Source organism: Diadema setosum, chromosome 2 (genome assembly GCF_964275005.1).
Source record: "Diadema setosum chromosome 2, eeDiaSeto1, whole genome shotgun sequence".
Taxonomy (NCBI): Eukaryota; Metazoa; Echinodermata; class Echinoidea; order Diadematoida; family Diadematidae; genus Diadema; species Diadema setosum.
The window spans coordinates 39502010-39519739 of NC_092686.1; the positions used below are offsets into that span (position 1 = coordinate 39502010).

General features: G+C 39.2%; 1 protein-coding gene across 1 annotated transcript in view; it reads left to right on the forward strand.

Moving 5' to 3' along the window:
* LOC140244991 (uncharacterized) overlaps positions 1 to 17730 on the forward strand; it is a 129308-nt gene that overhangs the window by 15277 nt on the left and 96301 nt on the right. The window contains exons 10-14 of the mRNA XM_072324586.1: positions 103 to 254; positions 2017 to 2190; positions 3135 to 3292; positions 4629 to 4767; positions 14081 to 14247. Coding sequence (XP_072180687.1) covers positions 103 to 254; positions 2017 to 2190; positions 3135 to 3292; positions 4629 to 4767; positions 14081 to 14247 — 790 coding nt within the window. The remainder of the gene's footprint in view (positions 1 to 102; positions 255 to 2016; positions 2191 to 3134; positions 3293 to 4628; positions 4768 to 14080; positions 14248 to 17730) is intronic.

Sequence of the window (17730 nt, forward strand, 5' to 3'; positions counted from 1 at the left end):
TCCTTTTGTGCTTGGCTGTCTCTTGAGTAAATTTTGATCACCACATCAGCGTGGTACAATAGTAAATTAACGTCCTGCTGCGCTCGGCTGTTGAACCTGCAGGATAGGGGAGTCGGAAGCGAACGCCGAGAGTGAGCTAGACTGGGATAGGCTGGCCAAGAACTGGAAGAGTGTGCGCTCACCGCAGTGGCTCCGCTCCAAGTGGTGGAGCCTCAAGAGACAGGTCTCTGGCTACGAGCTGCTACCGCTGAAATGTAAGAGGACGCAGTCATGACATCCACTTCTCCTTTGAAACCATTAATACCTACAGTGTACCTTATTGTTGACATGTGATGAAAAGAGAGTTTAGTTGGTAAAAAAAAAAAAAAAAAAAAAAATCAGTCTCTTGTGATATGATGGTTTTGTCACAGATGTGGCCTGGAAGTGGCGAGGTATAAAAATGACCCAGATGCATTAAATTTCACCACCATTTAATGTTAAGCCTGTGACCTATGATCATCCTCTTGACTATGGTACACTGTATGTTCCAAATGGTGTTTTATTCACTACCATATCACAACATCTTCACTCATATTTTGATTTTGACTAGTCTAAATGATAATGCAGTAATGAGTACCCAAGTGGTAATCAGTGACGGATCCAGAGGGGGGCGCAAGAGGCGCACCCCCCCCTCTTATTTGTCTTTAAAAACAAAAGAAATAAAAAGAAAACAAATGAAATGAAACCCCGGAAGTGGCACCAGAAATATTAGTTGCGCCCCCCCCCCCCCCCCCCCCCCCTTCACAGAATTCCTGGATCCGCCCCTGGTAATCCACCACTTCGCTTAAATTTCCACTTTAAAGGAGAACTGTCCCCTTAGGGTAGAGAAGAGAAGCTCATCAGTCAAACATAAATGCATCAAATTGTCCATAGTGTGAATTCATCCTATATTATATACAAAAGACTGTAGAGGCAATAAAGGGATGTAACAAATTTCCCACCTCTATTAAACTTGTAGAGAAAAGTGCAAGCTTTGCTGGTAGGTAAATTTTATGACAAAGCTACAGCTATAAAGCTTTCAATGTATGTGGAATATTGTGATTTATTGATCGGTTTTAATGAGGTTGTGTGTTTGAGCAAAATATGTGAAGTTGGTCAGCTGTTGACTGAGTCAGGGATTCTGATGTGGCACACAAAAATTGAAGCTGCCTGTCGGTCTACAATTTTTTGAAAACAAATCTTTCCTTAGTTCATTACCACACATCGTTAACATTCCTGTGTGTATACATGTATTTTTTAACCCTGTCATTATCACTGTATGTTGAGGATTATAATGATAGCATTAAATATTTTGTAGTGATGGTAGTGAAAGTAGTAATAATGATACTACTACTACCACTTCTACTACTATTTATGATGAAACTACAAATAGTATTGTTCAGTTCTTTGAAATTCATAATACCACAAGGTAGTCTCTGTGAGTGTATATGTACTACAAAAGTGCGTGGAGAGCGCAGACCTCTGCCAAGCAGCTCATTCCCATCATACACAAATACTGAAAATTGACCAATTTCCAAATATAGAAGCCTTCTGTTTATGTCATCAGCATCCAGCTAAGCAGCACCAGGCCTGAACAAAGCATGTGCTTTAGAGCGTGTATGCAAACCTCATATACGCGCAGCTGGAACTCCCAAGTTCATTGACCCTGTCTGTCAAAAGATTTAAAAAAATCCTTCAAAAATCAATGAAAAATTTCTGGATCACTACCAAAATTTAATCATCTATTCCTTGTGTCATTATCTACTTTTCCTGCAAGTTTCATTCAAATCTGTTACAACTTTTTGAGTTATTTTGCAAACAGACAAACAAACATACAGACTAAGTAACAAACAAACAAATAAACAAACCAATGCCTATGAAAACATAGCCTCCTTCCTTGGCGGAGGTAATGATAAATACTATTGATAACGATAGTACCTTGTACTGGCATACAATTGACAGCTTGCATTGTATCCTTGGAAAATCACCCCTGTCCAGCCTTACTGGAACACCTGAAGATGATGCAGACCAGGAAGAAAGAGAGAGAAGAGAGGTGCCTAGCACCAGCCGACACCAAGCCATCCACCCTAGACCTCTCCCAGGCTAGCCAGCTCAAGAATGGTGCCAGCACCGTCATGGTCCAGGTGCCCATCCAGATTGGAAATGCCTCGGGTGAGTCTTGCACCGCCCAATTTGATGATGATGATGATGATGGTGATGGAATTGTTTTCTTTTTGTTTTGTTTTGTTTCAGTATATCTTTATGGTCTTCACGTAAATCGTATGAATAAACATGTCTCTTCATTTGCCCATATAGCTGGGACATGCTTAGTTTTCAAGCCCTTCGCAATATGTTATCTCAAATGTTATGGGGCAGAATGCCCATTTCACATGATTCCATGTTGATGAACCCTTTAGCTCTTTGCTGTTTCTTGCCACTTCTCATTGAAAGCGGCAACAAATTTGACCCTAATTTTGCATGATTTTAAGAAATTGAGAGTGTATGTTTGAAAGTTTGTTAATATAGGGAGAAACACTGATGATATTAATCATGTGATGAAACGCACACATTCACACTCTGTACCGCAAAATGCACACTTGCCCACATGAAACTTACAATCTCCTATATTAAAGGCAAATTGTGGGGATTTGAGGCTTAAAGGGTTAAAAATGTATCACTCATTAAAGTTAAGGTGCCATGTACTGTCTTAAATATCCACACATACGTGTATATACATGTAGTATTGATAGAGCACTAACTTTGAGGGAAAGATGATATAGGACATTGTACATGGTGTCGACGGTAAGAATGAGAACAATAGTGACAGTTCATATGCACACATATTTATGCCTCTTCACTTTAGTACTCTGTTAGTAAATCATTTATCCAAGCTCTGCAAACATGCATGCAGGCACAATTATCTATGCTTTCATTCACTATTCTAATTCATTATTCAGTTGCTCGCTTTTTCCATTTGTTTGTTCAAAGTCATTTATTTAATATTCATTTTTTAAACTTCTCTGTGTTGTATGCATAAGCCTAACTGGGTTCAGAATTAAACCCATGCAGCGAGTGAATCATTCATCCTTTGCATGTGATGCCTTTGTTTTGAACAGGTAATCTGGACTCGTCAGAACACTCTGGTCTCCAGTCGCTGATGCTGCCCCAGTCAGCCCTGGCCGGTCTGTCCACCGCTGGGACCTACCTGACCGGACAGGGCATCACCACCGTCCATGAAGACAACCATATCATCATCCAGGTCACCACTGTTCAGGTATGTCGCCCTCTCTTGTCCAAGGATGTCGAAGAAAGCCTTACTGCTTCTTTTACTGAGCTGATTGAAAATGGATTTCACACACTTGGCAAACCTACAAAACCAGAGACTGTTGCGGCATGAAACTTTACCAACCTGGAGCCGTCAGCATGAAATTTTTTGCAAATTGCCGACCATGAAAAAATTACAGGTAGGCCTATCTGTATGTACTAGAAACACAGGCGTTTGTTAAACGCACACTGATGTTTGATATAAAACACACACCAAAACTAACTGTGCACTACAAAACATGCATCATGAAAAAAACAGCAAGTGAATGAGCACTTCTGGTACGTTTACTAGCAGTACCTTAATGGTGTACAGCATTTTGCTGGCATTCAATGTACCGTGTAAACAAAATCCTTTTGTGTGTATTTTACTTTCATGAATCTTGACTCCTCACAAATTTGGCTGATGCTTCATGCATGCAAAAATTTCTGGTTTTACAGTATCAGATGTGTCACTAATTTGTTTGTAGGTTCAAAAGACTAGGCTGTTAAACTTTGAGTCCTGCTGTTAGGAGTTCATACTTACTGGTCATGCATGTCAGTTGTAACATGTGCCCTGCAAGGTTGATACCAAGCATTCATTGAACTTGATTTCATATTCCTAAGAATCTATTACCTCCACCAAGGAAGGAGGTTATTAAAAGTGATCATCAACATTGGCTTTTCTGTTTGCATAATAACTCAGAAAGTTGTGAATGGATTTAAATGAAACTTGCAGGAAAAGTCTATTATGACACAAGGAGCAGATGATTCAATTTTGGTAGTGATTTAGGAATCTTTATGCTCATTGGATTTTTGAAGGATTTTTTTTCTTTGGCATGTAAGGTCAATGAACTTGGGAGTTCAGGCTGCACGTACCAGAGAGTTACATACGCGCACTAAAGCGTCAGCTCTACAGGGCACCATGCAGCTGGAAGCTGATGACGTAGATAAAAGGCTTCTACATGTACATTGTATATTGGGAAATTGCATGCATGTACATTTTGTATGGGTGGAAATGAGTTGCTGGCTTGGTGGAGGCCTGCACTCTCCGAGTGCTTTTCTAGATACAGTTTTTGGTGGACTACAAAGCCAGAGGGTAAGAATGTAATGTTATCATATGAAGGGCATCATGCACACCAAGCCATGCTTGTGCTGTAGCACATCCTCATCTTCATTTTGTTGCTTTGAATTATTTGTGTTACCACTGTGATTTAATAGTGTAAAAGAGGGGCATTACTTGTGATTACATGAAAATTCAAATGAATGAATTCTTGTGCCTGTCTCGGTGTTTTGTGCCACTTCATCAGGGGCCAGAGGGAGACAGTTCAGGGGGTGATGGTAACACCAAGCAGATCATCATTACCCGAAGAGACCTCAGTCAAACAGAGCCCTCGCTTGGCCACGATGAGACAGATATGTGCGCTGGCATCCAGCAGGCAGCGACAGGTAGGCTGGGGAAGTCAATATCCCTCCTTGCTATGTATGCCTCCCTTCAGCTCGGTCTTGGCTAGGCTTTGACTGAGCTGGCAGGGGACGTGTTTTGTGGCTGACCTGTGCATGACAGATAACTATCGCATGTCCGTCACTGTCTGCTGGAGAAAGTGTAGTGTAAATTTTGACCAGCATGTGCTGTGGCAATTTTTTTGTTTCACAGTGGAAAAGATCTTTACTACAGGTACTCATGATAAGATGAGAATTGTGAATCTTGTTTTCAAGACTGAAAGTTTTTTTCCATGTTTGATATATTTCTTTTTCGTTTGATTCTCTATTTATTCCCACAAATTTTGTGAACATGGTTTGGCACACTGTGAGTTTGACTTATCCATCCATAAGAATATAATTAATTTAGTCCCACATTTTACATCAATAGCTTCTTTTTTTATTTCTAATGTGGAAAATGCAAGATGTGTCAATTCACTAGCGTGACTAATGAATTTTTGTCATTTAGAAAATGCAAGATATGTCTATCATCATATTGATACTAAACTGCCCTACCTTGTATTGTACACTATTTTACATTATAGTAAATACATGTACAATGGCCATGTAGGTCAAGTATAGTATGTGTTGTGATAAATTAGATTGCATCATATGATTATGTGATAATGTTGGGATGGCCATGCCCTATCAGAACACTTTATAGCACGCCTTTGCTTTAAATTGTCTATTCAGTGATATGTGGGGGGGGGGGGGGGGGGACGTATGTGGGGCAAAGCGTACTTTACTATATATAACTCCCAATTCTGAATTATCCTTCAAATAGTTCTATTTTACTTTGGCTGCATCCTTGGTGAAACAAAATGGCACTCGGGCTAGAATAATATTTGTCACTCTATAATCCAGTATACACTTGTACTTAGTGCATGAGAGAGCATGCCAATTCCTATATATTCCGCTGATTCCTGTATACCCTCATTACATGTATACCCCACACCTTGCATCGCAAACTCCTTCTACACTTTTGAAGCAGTTCAGATGAAACTTAGGGTGCATGGTGACATTGAGGTGGAGATGTGCCAGTGTGGTTTTTTTTGTGTGTGTGTTTGTCAGAGAAAGCGTTGCCATGGTAACCACAATTTTACAAAAAAACCTTGTGGAGCGAACTACTCCCACAGTATGTAAGCAATTTATTTCAAATTTGGTATGAATGATGATATTGGTGTAGTTATGCAAAACACTCTTTGTGTTTGTAGCCAACATGGCATTGCCATGGTAACTGCATAATATCTTGAATATCCTGTGGAGTGAACTACTTCCACAATTGTGAAGCAATTGAAATCAAATTTGGCGGACATTATGGCATTGATCGAGGTATAGATGTGGAAGACCTGATTTTTGTGTTTGCCAGACAAAGCATTGCCATGGTAACCACAATTTTACCAAAACTTTGTGGAGCAAACTACTTCCACAGTATTTAAGCAATTTATTTCAAATTTGGCATTTAAAATTATCGAAGTTATAGTTAGGCAACACACTCTTTGTGTTTTTACCCGACAAGGCGTTGCCATGGTAACTGCATATTTTCTTGAATATCCTGTGGAGTGAACTACTTCCACCCTGTAGCAATTGAAGTCAAATTTGGTGGACATTATGGCATTGAGGTATAGATGTGGGGACCTGATTTGAATATATACACATGTATGCTAGATAAATAGCATTGCCATGGTAACCACAATTTTACCCAAATCTTGTGAATTGTAACTACCAACACCACACCTGTTGTGTGTGCTTTTGTACATACACATGTCATTCGGCACATTTTGTGCATGTGGAAGGATGGAAAGTCTCAGATCTTTGTAACCTATCATCAGGAGCCAACCAAGCATGACTAAATATTGGAATGTCATCTCTTTGAAGAAGAATTTGATGGTGCATGCATACAGTACTAAAAGATCAGAAGATCATTAAATGCAGTCACAGTGCATTCGCAAGGTTTTATCCCCATGTGGATGTTGTTTGTGATGAAATGAAGAATAACATAGAGCAATCATCCCTGTTTGCGACAGGATGCCTACTTGCAGCAGAGGCAGTTTTCTTTCATCAATAAAACAGTTAAAGAGCATCAAGTGTGCTTAGTCCCACTTTAGAAGAAAAGCGGAAATTACTTGCAAGTGTAATGGGAAGTAAGGGTACTCTCCCACCTGATTGGGCCTTTTCATCAATGAATGAAACGGTCCCTGCCACAAATAGGCATCCTGTCTCAAACAGGAATGATTACTTTGATGTTAGACACATTGTTTAGTTTTCTTTTTCTTTTTCCTATAGTAGAATGTGACATTGATGAGTTAATTTCATGTGGTAGTCAACAAATGAAATTAGACATAAATTCATCAAAATATCCAAGAGTCATGTGAGGAGATTAAAGGAGAGCTATTTTTAGTTTGTTGTCTAGACTTGTATTACTCTCAACTGTTGCATGTTTTGTTTCTTTATGAAAAGAGTCAGGAAAAGAAAAAAAAAATCAATACCCTTGAATGTACTAGAAGTAAATCTGATTGGGTTGAGGGAAGACTGTATCAGTGTTGCCGTGGTAACCTGGATCGCAGCGTAATCACTGTGAATGTGTCACATATCTATGGGGGGATTCACAAGCTTATCACATTCTGTATCAATTACAAATACAAGACAGCCAGAAATAGTCTTGATGAGATACGCATTTGGCAAGCGCGTAATTGCAAGTCATTGTCTTAGGACGGGGAGGAGTATTCGATGATATCAACAGTGACCCAAAGATACCGCGGGAGACTCATCTTTCCCTTGCTCCCGTGACAATCGGGACTCATCCCATTATGCATCATCCTCCTTTCACATATTGGGAGCAATCCAAGTGACGTAGGTGTGAACAATGCTATCACGGGGGATTTGAGCACTTCCCAACCTCATTTGAAATTTTCTTTTGTCTGCTGAAATTGATATCCCGCTTCTGTTTTACGGAATGCATTTCAGATTCTTCGAGGCATTTATACGGAAATGGGTAGAATTAGGGGATATCAAAGGTTAAATATCAAGTTTATGATCTTTGATCACAGTGGTGTGGTTTTGCTGTTTCAAACCTTGTTCTTGTATGTTATACATAAAGCAATGATGTACAGCGTACATTTTGCTCTTTCTTCTTTTCAAACAAAGCCAAATATATATATATACAACTGAACTGTCTCATTACCATGCAGTGACATGGCAAAGCAGAAAAAAAAAAAGAGAGAAAGGTAGAAATACAAATCGTATACATATTATTCACAGGTTGATAAATGAGGAGAAATCTTCTAAGCATCAATTGTTTATCTATTCCCAATATGTACATGCAATTTGAATGCATTTATTACTTTGGATGAATTTGTATTTATAAACAAGAATGAAGTTTATATATGAAGGGTCAAGAAGGGAAAGGAATGGGTCTGGACATTGATCATAATAAAAATCTTCAACCTCTTGTGGAAACTGTGATGTGATGGATTTCAGTATGTGTACATCATATTTGTATAAATGGAATAATAGATGGATTTTAAGTCATGATATCTAAAGAGTTGCTTCATGATTCTAGTTTTTCTCTTCTGTAGCATGTTTAAAGGGATGGTAGGCCCTATATGTTTGATTGAGGTGGGGCTTCAGGTTTTTGATGTTTTTAATGATTAGTTTTTGAGATAATGAGAAACCTCTTATGAGAAATGAAAGGACATATATAAATGTAAGAAGAATTCAAAGTTTATTTGATGAAAATTGGTTTTGAAATGGCTGAGATATCCAAAACAAAGGAATTCTAATGAAAGATGGGACCCACGTTTTATTATGATTGCTTTGTTTTACTTTGTTTTTAGGTATCTCAGCCATTTCAAAACCAGTTTTCATCAATTAAACTTTGAATTCCTCTAGAATTGTATGCTCTATTACATTGCGCAAGGTGGTTTCTAAGCATCTCGCAAAAAGTTACGTAAAAGATTAATCCTTATCTTAACCAATCCTACACGTACCATCCCTTTTACATTCAACAAGCGATCGGCTACCATTAGATGTAGAGCTCTCCTCCACCTAAAATATGACTTCTCACAAGGGATAGTTTCTGCATCACAATCCCATTCAGATTGAGGGTACAGTACATGTACACAGATCAGATAAGCACCTCTGCCCCCTCACTTCCCTTAACTATCCCCCTCTTCAACCCCATTTTTCCCCCTTTCTCAATCTGAAGAGGGAGAGTGAATGCACTTTTTATCGCTGCCTTCTTGAATGTCTCTTGTCCCTGAAGAAATTACAATATTCGGCCCCAAATGGAGACATTACAGTTACTCCTTTTCCCTCTTTAAGGTCCCACTGGGAACTATGAATTATTTCTGCCAGTGTGGATACGTTTTGCCGTGGTTGGGATCTCGAATTACATGGTGCGTGCAGTGTGGATTAATTTCATTTCACGAACACTGTGAGTCACAAGAACTTCCTTCTGGATGAGTGAGAATTCTCGTGGGTACATACACAAGCAGATGAAAGGATCTTGTCAAGTGTGTCATCCACATGAATTATGGGTTTCTGTAAAACTCCAAATCTTTGCGTGCATGAAACTTTCACGAATTTCACGAGGAACCAGGTTTCGCGAAAGTACAAAATGCATGCGAAAGTTCTTGTCTACACAATGCATTGATTGTCAGGGACAAATTGCGAAAGATTTCTGCCATTAATTGTGGTTTTACAATGTTCTTAAACCTACAATTTTCATGCAGGTGTAGGGTGTACTCTCAAAATTCTTGTACCTGTGCTTACTTGCTATTAGATTTGATATGCTAAAACGTGAAAAAAAAAAGTTTTAAGAGGTGTCTACAATTGTTTTTAATTTCTTGCATTCCCTCAAAAATTTGAATACACACCGTCACCTTTTTGTAGACATTCCTGTGTTGCAATAGTTACATGTAAGTAACAGTTTGTAGTTGTCAGTGCTGGATGAGATAATGGCAACAAAATTCAATTCTTTAATAGTCACCAACTCTTTTGATATTTAAGAAAACAAATGAACTAAACCTGCCATGTGCTAACAGAGATTTCTGTCAAAAATTAATGGGTAGCTTTGGCCACTTTTCAGTGACTACATTTAAAGAGATATCCAAAAACAAACAAACCAACAAATATGCTAACTGATTCGATGGGGGTTTGAAGTATAACATCTTTTCTTCCACACATACAATTGTACAACACTCAGTATGTCCAATTGTAGGTTTCTGTCCACAACAGTGATGCTGGGCATGTGATTGCTAACTTGATGTAAGTCTATGACAGAACCAAGTCTAATACATTTTGAGTGTTAGATCTAAAAAGACAAAAGAGAAAACAGAGTGGGAGAAAAAGACATGCCCTAAAGCGGTTTCTGTGGAGATCACCCTCATGCTACACATTGGAGATTAGCCAATGCAGTGGCTATATTGGATTTGCTAGTGTAAATCAGTTTAATGTGCCAAAGTATACCATGCCAAACTCTGTTTTGGCACATACTGCATGCCGTGAGAGAACATGCTCTGCCATGGGATTGGTGACTGGAGTCAGCACACTAGCTCACTATTGGCCAATCACAAGTCAGCATTTGCCTAAATTGGTAAAGGTGTGCCACAGGGCAAAACAGCTCTTGTGACACTAGTATTGAAAAGCTAGGCTGAAGTAGCACACAGCTGTAGAAAGAATTCAGCTATTTCTTCTCGGTGTCATAGGGGCTGTCAGGCAGTACTCTGAGAATACTGTGTACATTTTTTGAGTTTGAAAGCAATGCTATTCACCGACACCTCAGATTTACCAGGGTACTTTCGATCAATACCATGGTCTAAATGTACTCCATGATCCAAAACAAGTGCGGAATGTGCTTGTCAGCTTGTGTTCACCATTAGATGTGTTATGGCATACAAATGTAGGTGATCCACAGGGTGCTACATAATTTTTTTTTTACCACTTGCCATTTGGGCAAGCAGATTTTCAAATTGTTGCAGAACACTTGCCCGAACATGAAATTCACTTGCCCAAAAAGAAGTCCCAAAATATGAGAAAATGTTTGAAACATCTTGTAAGTCAAGGGCTCAATAAAACACAATCATTTGAATAAACAGTACGTGTTGATTCGAACGCTCAAACATATTGGACTAACAAACTTGGTTTGATCCGTTGTAGCTCCATGGTTTGTAGGGGGAGAAAGTAAAAAAAAAAAAAAAAGAAGCGACTTCAAAACTTTTTGCTTGCCCAAATCGGGCAAGCATTTTTTCTCATTGTTCCAAAACACTTGCATGACTTTGATTTTCACTTGCCCCGAGCAATCGGGCGAGCGCTTACATTCGTATGTACAGTAGCACCTTGGGTGATGTGTCATGTGCAACTGTGTGTTCAAAATTTGCATAATCCATTGTCTAAATTTAAATTACTGATGTGAATTTTGCGCAATAAAGTACAAGTACATACATGTAGGTTCTACTTCTGCCCAGCATGTGAATTTTGATCAATCCAAGATAATCTTCAGTCTTACTGGTGGCACAGCCGTCAACAAAATGTACCTTTATTGGGGCAACATGCCTTGCTTGGAGATGCTCATAATCTAGAGACAAATTTCCGGAATAACTATCAATATGTGACAAAGGATGCGAACATCTAGAGAAAGGTGCAAAATAGAGAGCAAAATGTGTGGAAAGCATACTGTAGATGTGGGAAAAAAATTATAATAGAGAGAACATTTGTCTCATAATAATTGATGAGTGCTGCTGAGATAACAAGTGACTCATAATGTCAGGCCCGACATTGGAAGTGACAAATATAGTTACTGTATTTATCGCACGTTGCAGCTTGTTTGTGTGTTTTCAACTCTTTCTAAGTCAGTCAAAGATGTTTTCATTCCAGTCAGTGAGCATATTCCAAGAACTTTGAAAACCAAGATTTACATTCACATCAGAAGACTGCAGAAATAAATCTTCTGGCAGAGTCAAAAGCCCTAGGATCTACTTGTATAACTATTGACAGATATGGTCTGTCAGTGTCTCAAATATTTGACTCTGCTGTCAACCATTTGTTTGCTGGGGGTTATCGCTTGCTGCTGAGAAAGAAGCTGTCTGCTCCGAATATTTGTTTACGCGAACTGAGAGAACAGGCCGAGAATGCTGCCCTGTCACTGACCATTAGTGATCCAGGTCAGTTTGCGGGGGACAACTGCCACATGAAGGGTAGGTAGTACACCGGTAGCTGAGCAGGATCTCAGTCACAAGTATATTTGAAAGAGACTGCAAGAGGGGGTGGGGTGGGGGTTGAGTGAGGAGCATGAGAGATTTTAAGATTTATGGATTTTTTATTTATTTATTTTAATTTTTTGTTACACCAGTATACAACCCATTTTCGTACAGAGAATAATTTGTATTCAAATATTCTTCCTTTGCTATTGCTTGCAAACTAACAAACAAACAACAACCTCACACTTCTATCCAACCCTGAAAAGAAAAAGAAGAGAAAAAGATGTTTCAGTTACCATGGTGTGCAGGGGCATGGGATGGGGTGGGGAAGTGACAGTAGAGGGGAAAAGAGGCTCAGGGAGGGAGGGGCATTAGAATCATTTTCACATGAATTTTGGGGGAGGTATGAAAGGTGACAAAGGACAAAGGAAGCAACAGATTTTCATGTAAGTTATGAGGTCATAAACGCTGCTGATACTTTTGTTTGTGAAGAGCCTTTTTTGGGGGGCACTGGGGGGAGAAACATGAAATGGGCCTTCAAATGTTCTCTGAATCACCCTCCAACGTAACAATAGTACACGGAAGTGATGAAATGCTCATTAATTCAACTTTCCTCGTGTGACAGTGACTAACTTATATGGCCCTGACATTGTTATGAGCAAGTGACGAGTTCCACTAAATGTTTTAAGGGATAATAAAAATAAAAATAATAAAGATTTCTTTTCTCCAAAGTTTTGTTGCTCTTCATTGTATGGCATTGATCATCTGATGATTTTCTTTTGAAATACAAAGTGATGACTTTAAAGAGATGGTATTATATTGGTGGAGATGAGTTTTGGGCTTTTAACTTTTTTGCAAGATATCAAGAAACCACATATGACATAGTACAGAGCATACCATTATAAAAGGAATTCAAAGTTTATTTGATGGAAATCGGTTTAGGAATGGCTGAAACATCCAAAAACAAAGTTAAAAAAAGCGACCATAATAAAAGGGGGGTTCCACCTTTCATTAAGATCGCTCTTTTTGGATATCTCAGCCATTTCAAACACAATTTTTATCAAATAAACCTTGAATTCCACTTTGAATTACATGCTCTTTTGTATTTTATAAGAAGTTTCTCATCATCTCACCAAAAAATGATAGAAACCTGAAGTTAACTCTCAACCAAAACTATACAACCCCTTTTTAATCATGATCGTTTTTTTTCGAAACACAGCATGCACTGTATACAAGTAATATGTAATTAAAAAATTGTGACAGAGATTTTTCATTTGGCTTTTAATGTGTCAATAAAGAAGAAAGAAGGAGATAATATATGTCTCTTCATCTTCATCCCCTTCATTTCTTTTGGATGAAAATTATCTTTTGATAATTGATCAAGGCAAATAATTTGATGCCTTCTGTTATTAATATGCATACATGTATATGTGATATAAACAAATGAACATTTTAGATGAATGAATAATGAGAAGAAAGTTTGTAAAATGTGAGTGAGAAGTGTTCTTGTATGTTCATAAATATACCTCATTTTGAATGTGTCTAAACTGATAATGACATGTACAAAGGTTTAAAGAATTATTAATCACTAAATGTGAAGAATGTGTTCTGTTCATGCCACAGTGATAGGTAAATGGAGTTCTCCTCATATGCAGTGCTAATCCAATTGATATTTAATCCTTTTATACAGAAATAAAAAAGTTACAAAATGTATCCTTTTGTTTTGTTTGTCTGCAACTAAGAACACACTGGAGAAACTCTATATTGCCAATGGGAGAACTACGTAGGACCAATATCTGTAAATGATTGCACCCGTTTCATCATTAGATTTTACCAAATTCCTCTACTACAGACTTTGTTCCCTGTGCCCATAAATCTTGTGCTTGCCTAACACAGCAATGATTTTTTTAGATAATCTAAAATCTTTGACTCAAACAGGTCAAGGGAATGCATAGTACATGTAGTTTGTCATTGGTCCATGGCCAAAAAGAGAATAATGTATCTACACATGTATCTATGACTTTTCTCACACTAGGAAACTGGACTGTGAATATTTTGTCTTCTTTTCTTTCAAGACACAGAGCTTTCAGGGGAGACAGCAAGCAATGTGCACAGCAGTGACGACCTGCAAGGCACCACTGATCACATGACCCCCGAGATTGGCCAATCACAGGTGAACGTCGTGGAGGAGCACCCCATAGGACGCCAGGCACAGCTGATTGGCACAGATGCCGTCCTGCCGCAACAGGTGAGAGTTTTTTCCTCTCACTCTTTATCACATTTACCTGGTATGCCCTAGAGAACCAAGTGCTGTCAAGGGGTTATAGATTATGCACAATGGCATCACTGACCATTGACATTACTGCCATCAGCTTAAATTAGGTTCGTCTGGTGACTTGCACACTTCCTTGTTGCCTCGTCTTGAGAAGAAGTGGTTACATATACTTGGGTCTTTGACAATACTGGTTAATGTCCATGATGTTGTATTCATGAGACGAATACGATGTATCTAGAAATGGCCCATAAATGTCCACTGAAACAAGATTTTGCATTTAATGAGACACTCTCTTCAACAAGGTGATGCCCAGATGAATGCGACATCACATCTTTCACCTCTTGTAAAATCTTGTACCTTACGTTCACACTTGTGACCATTCACTGTTTGCATATTGTCAGACGAAGAACAAAAATGTATGTAACACAGTCTTTGCATATATACCACCTGTCTGTTTCTCAGCTTGAGGGGATGACATATATATTTTTACAGACTTGCTTGGTGCGTATGACACACAGTGTCGATCATCTCAGTTTAATATTTGCAGGTTGGCATAACAAACAGTATGCCATAAAAGTACTGAAAAACTGATGATGCCCGACGTTCAACACATCAAATTGTTGATATTGGTCCGATGGTCCACTACAAAGCAAGCAGCGAGTGAAGTCTACACGCCATGGGTGTATGCAAGGGGGGGAGGGGGGGGAGGGAGGGTCGTACGACCCCCCCAAATTTTCAAAAGGTCCACTTTTTGTAAAAGACAATTTCTGTTTTTCGAGGGCTTTTTACCCTGGGGTCTATGTACTTTAGGAAGGTGTAAGGTTAGCTAGTTAGCAACTTTTTTTAAATGCACTTATGCAGTTTTCAACTTACCGATTAACGAACTTGCAAGTGACCAACACAGGTTTTATCACCAATTTTAACATGATAAATGTTTTTTTTTTTTAAAGTATGCTGAAAAAGTCACTTTTGTATGCACCAAATGGCCCCATTTTAAGATATAAAATCAAAAACTCCCTACTGTGGGAGGGGGACACCCCCCTCCCACACCCTCCCCCAGCTCCCCTCCCACACCCTCCCCCAGCTCGGTCGCTCCGCTCCTTCGCAAAGGTAAAGGTCCAAAAATTTTGATTACGACCCCCCCAGAAAAAATCCTGAATACACCCCTGCAGGCATGCATAGAACTGGTTACTGTGGATTTGTGTATTATGTCTTAAGATTCTTGTAAAAATCCATTGCATGGCAGCAGTGGCACATTGATGGACACTGCAACCACCTCCCCGTCACAACTAACTGACATTATGCCCTTTGAAGTTCACTAGACTTGTTTGTGCACATCTCTACTCCTACTGACTGTCCTCAATCAGACAGCCTTGTTGTTTTTGTTTTTGTATTCTCCTGTTTATTCCAGCAGTCTCTTGGGGACCCAACTATGTTTAGGCAGACACAAAGTTCAATATGAATATGTGCCTCTGATGTCACACAAGTCCAGTCTAATTTTTTTTGATTCTTTAATAGATGCCGTCTGGGGTTCCTATAGTTTCTGTTTGGGTAGTGCCTTTAATGATGACCATGTCCCTTTGCCATATCCTTTGGAAAGTGTCGCTTATTTGTTTCTGTCTCATTCTGATGTTGCAGGAGACACTTGTTCTGTTCTTTAATGATACTGCTATGAACAAAATGTAGGTGTGCCAAACCTTTAATTTAATGTGTGTCTATGACTACCTTTTGAAACAAGGATGCCACTACCCCCCTCCCCCCCCCCCGCACCTTGACTTTCGTGAGCACTCCTCTCATTAGCCACTACATTGCCATGTAATTCTTGTCCACCAAGTCAAAACATACCAATTGATGGGCATTTTCAAGATCTATGCTGCTGTGAGCATATTTAAAACTATTGTAGAGTTTTAAAAAACCCAGTTGTTTGGGGAAACATGACTAGTCCGACTGAATTGGTCTGTATTTGCTGCCCGCCGGGATATACTTGAAACTGCTAATAGTGCCCGTCAGCCAAGCGTCAGAGCATATATGTGCATCAGAGCGCACGCTCATCAGTATTAAAGGTGCATGGTCCTGGTGTTTTAATAGTCAAATGCGCACGCGGGCGCACGGCGCAAGTTTCCTATAGAGACCTACGCTATCAACTTCTCTTTGGCGCTTACGTTTGGCCCACTTTCCCGAGTCCAAAGAAGTCCGATTCAGTGTAGTCAGTGGTCCGATCACAGTTTGGCTCATCAATCGGCTGAGGGGGATGACAGCTTTAGCAAACTTCTTTTGTGATGTCACAATAACAAGCGCATATGCACGCACCCTGGCATTACTACAGACTGCGCGATGCGCAAAAAAGACAACAAAGGCAACGTTACTTAGCAACACCTACGCACTTTACTCTTGATGACAGCTAAACTTCGGTAATCTTGGTATCAATGCTAACGATGATCGGCAGCATCATCAACAGCGCCATCTACACTACCGGGACTATGCCCCTTTAAACAGTTGACTCCAGTCAAGATTCTTCGGCTGTGTGTGTACTTACATTCCTTCTCCATGAATCCCCACGCTAAGGGATCTTTGATAGTGGTGAAAGAGGGGAAAAAAGTGATAAGTACTGTATGTAGGGCAGTGTATAGATATAATGCTAGTAGTTGGCATGACAGTGCTGGGTGTCGCCTTCATCCTCGGCTTCTAGGGTGTAAAATGTGAACCATAACAGATTTCTTTCTTTTTTTTTCTGTGTTCAGAAAGCACTTTGGAAACAAAAATTTTCCAAAAGTTTGTCAACTAGAGATACACTATCAACAGTGAGCGTGGTTTCGAAAGTATCACATGTTCATTTTCTTTTTTTAATGGAATGTCTGTTGTCATATCCATTTATGTATTCCGTTGTAATGTATGCGTATGCATTAAATAGTTATCTATTCCTTAAATAGAAGTTATTGAAACTATAATTTTTTTTTTTATTTGATTATTCATTTACACATTTTTTCATTCAGTCATTTAGGCCCTATTCACTTTCTAGAGTACATACGCATGTCAAAATATCTAACATTTTTGTTGAATTGCATCAGTAATGAGAGAAAAAGTGAGAATTAGAAGTTGTATTTTATAATTTTTCCTAGTATCATATGTTGTTCCTTTCAGGCTTTGTTCTTTTTAATTAAGGGATGCCCCAAAATAGTAAGAGATTACAAAACATGTGGCTAAGACAGTAAGGGTGCGTGTCAGTGTCTTAATGCTTTAATAATCTGTTAGCCCTTAAAAGGGCAACAGCAGATTGAAATTCAGCTTTCACATTGACACCCGCCCCTGATGGCATTATGAAGTGCCTCTTATGTGTACCATCCCGCAACTCGGCAAGCTAAACTCATGTAGAGTTGGCCCAATTCCCAGTCTGCAGCCAACACTGATTCAAGCAAAAGGGGGGGGGGGGGAGGGGGAAACAACCACCAAGACATA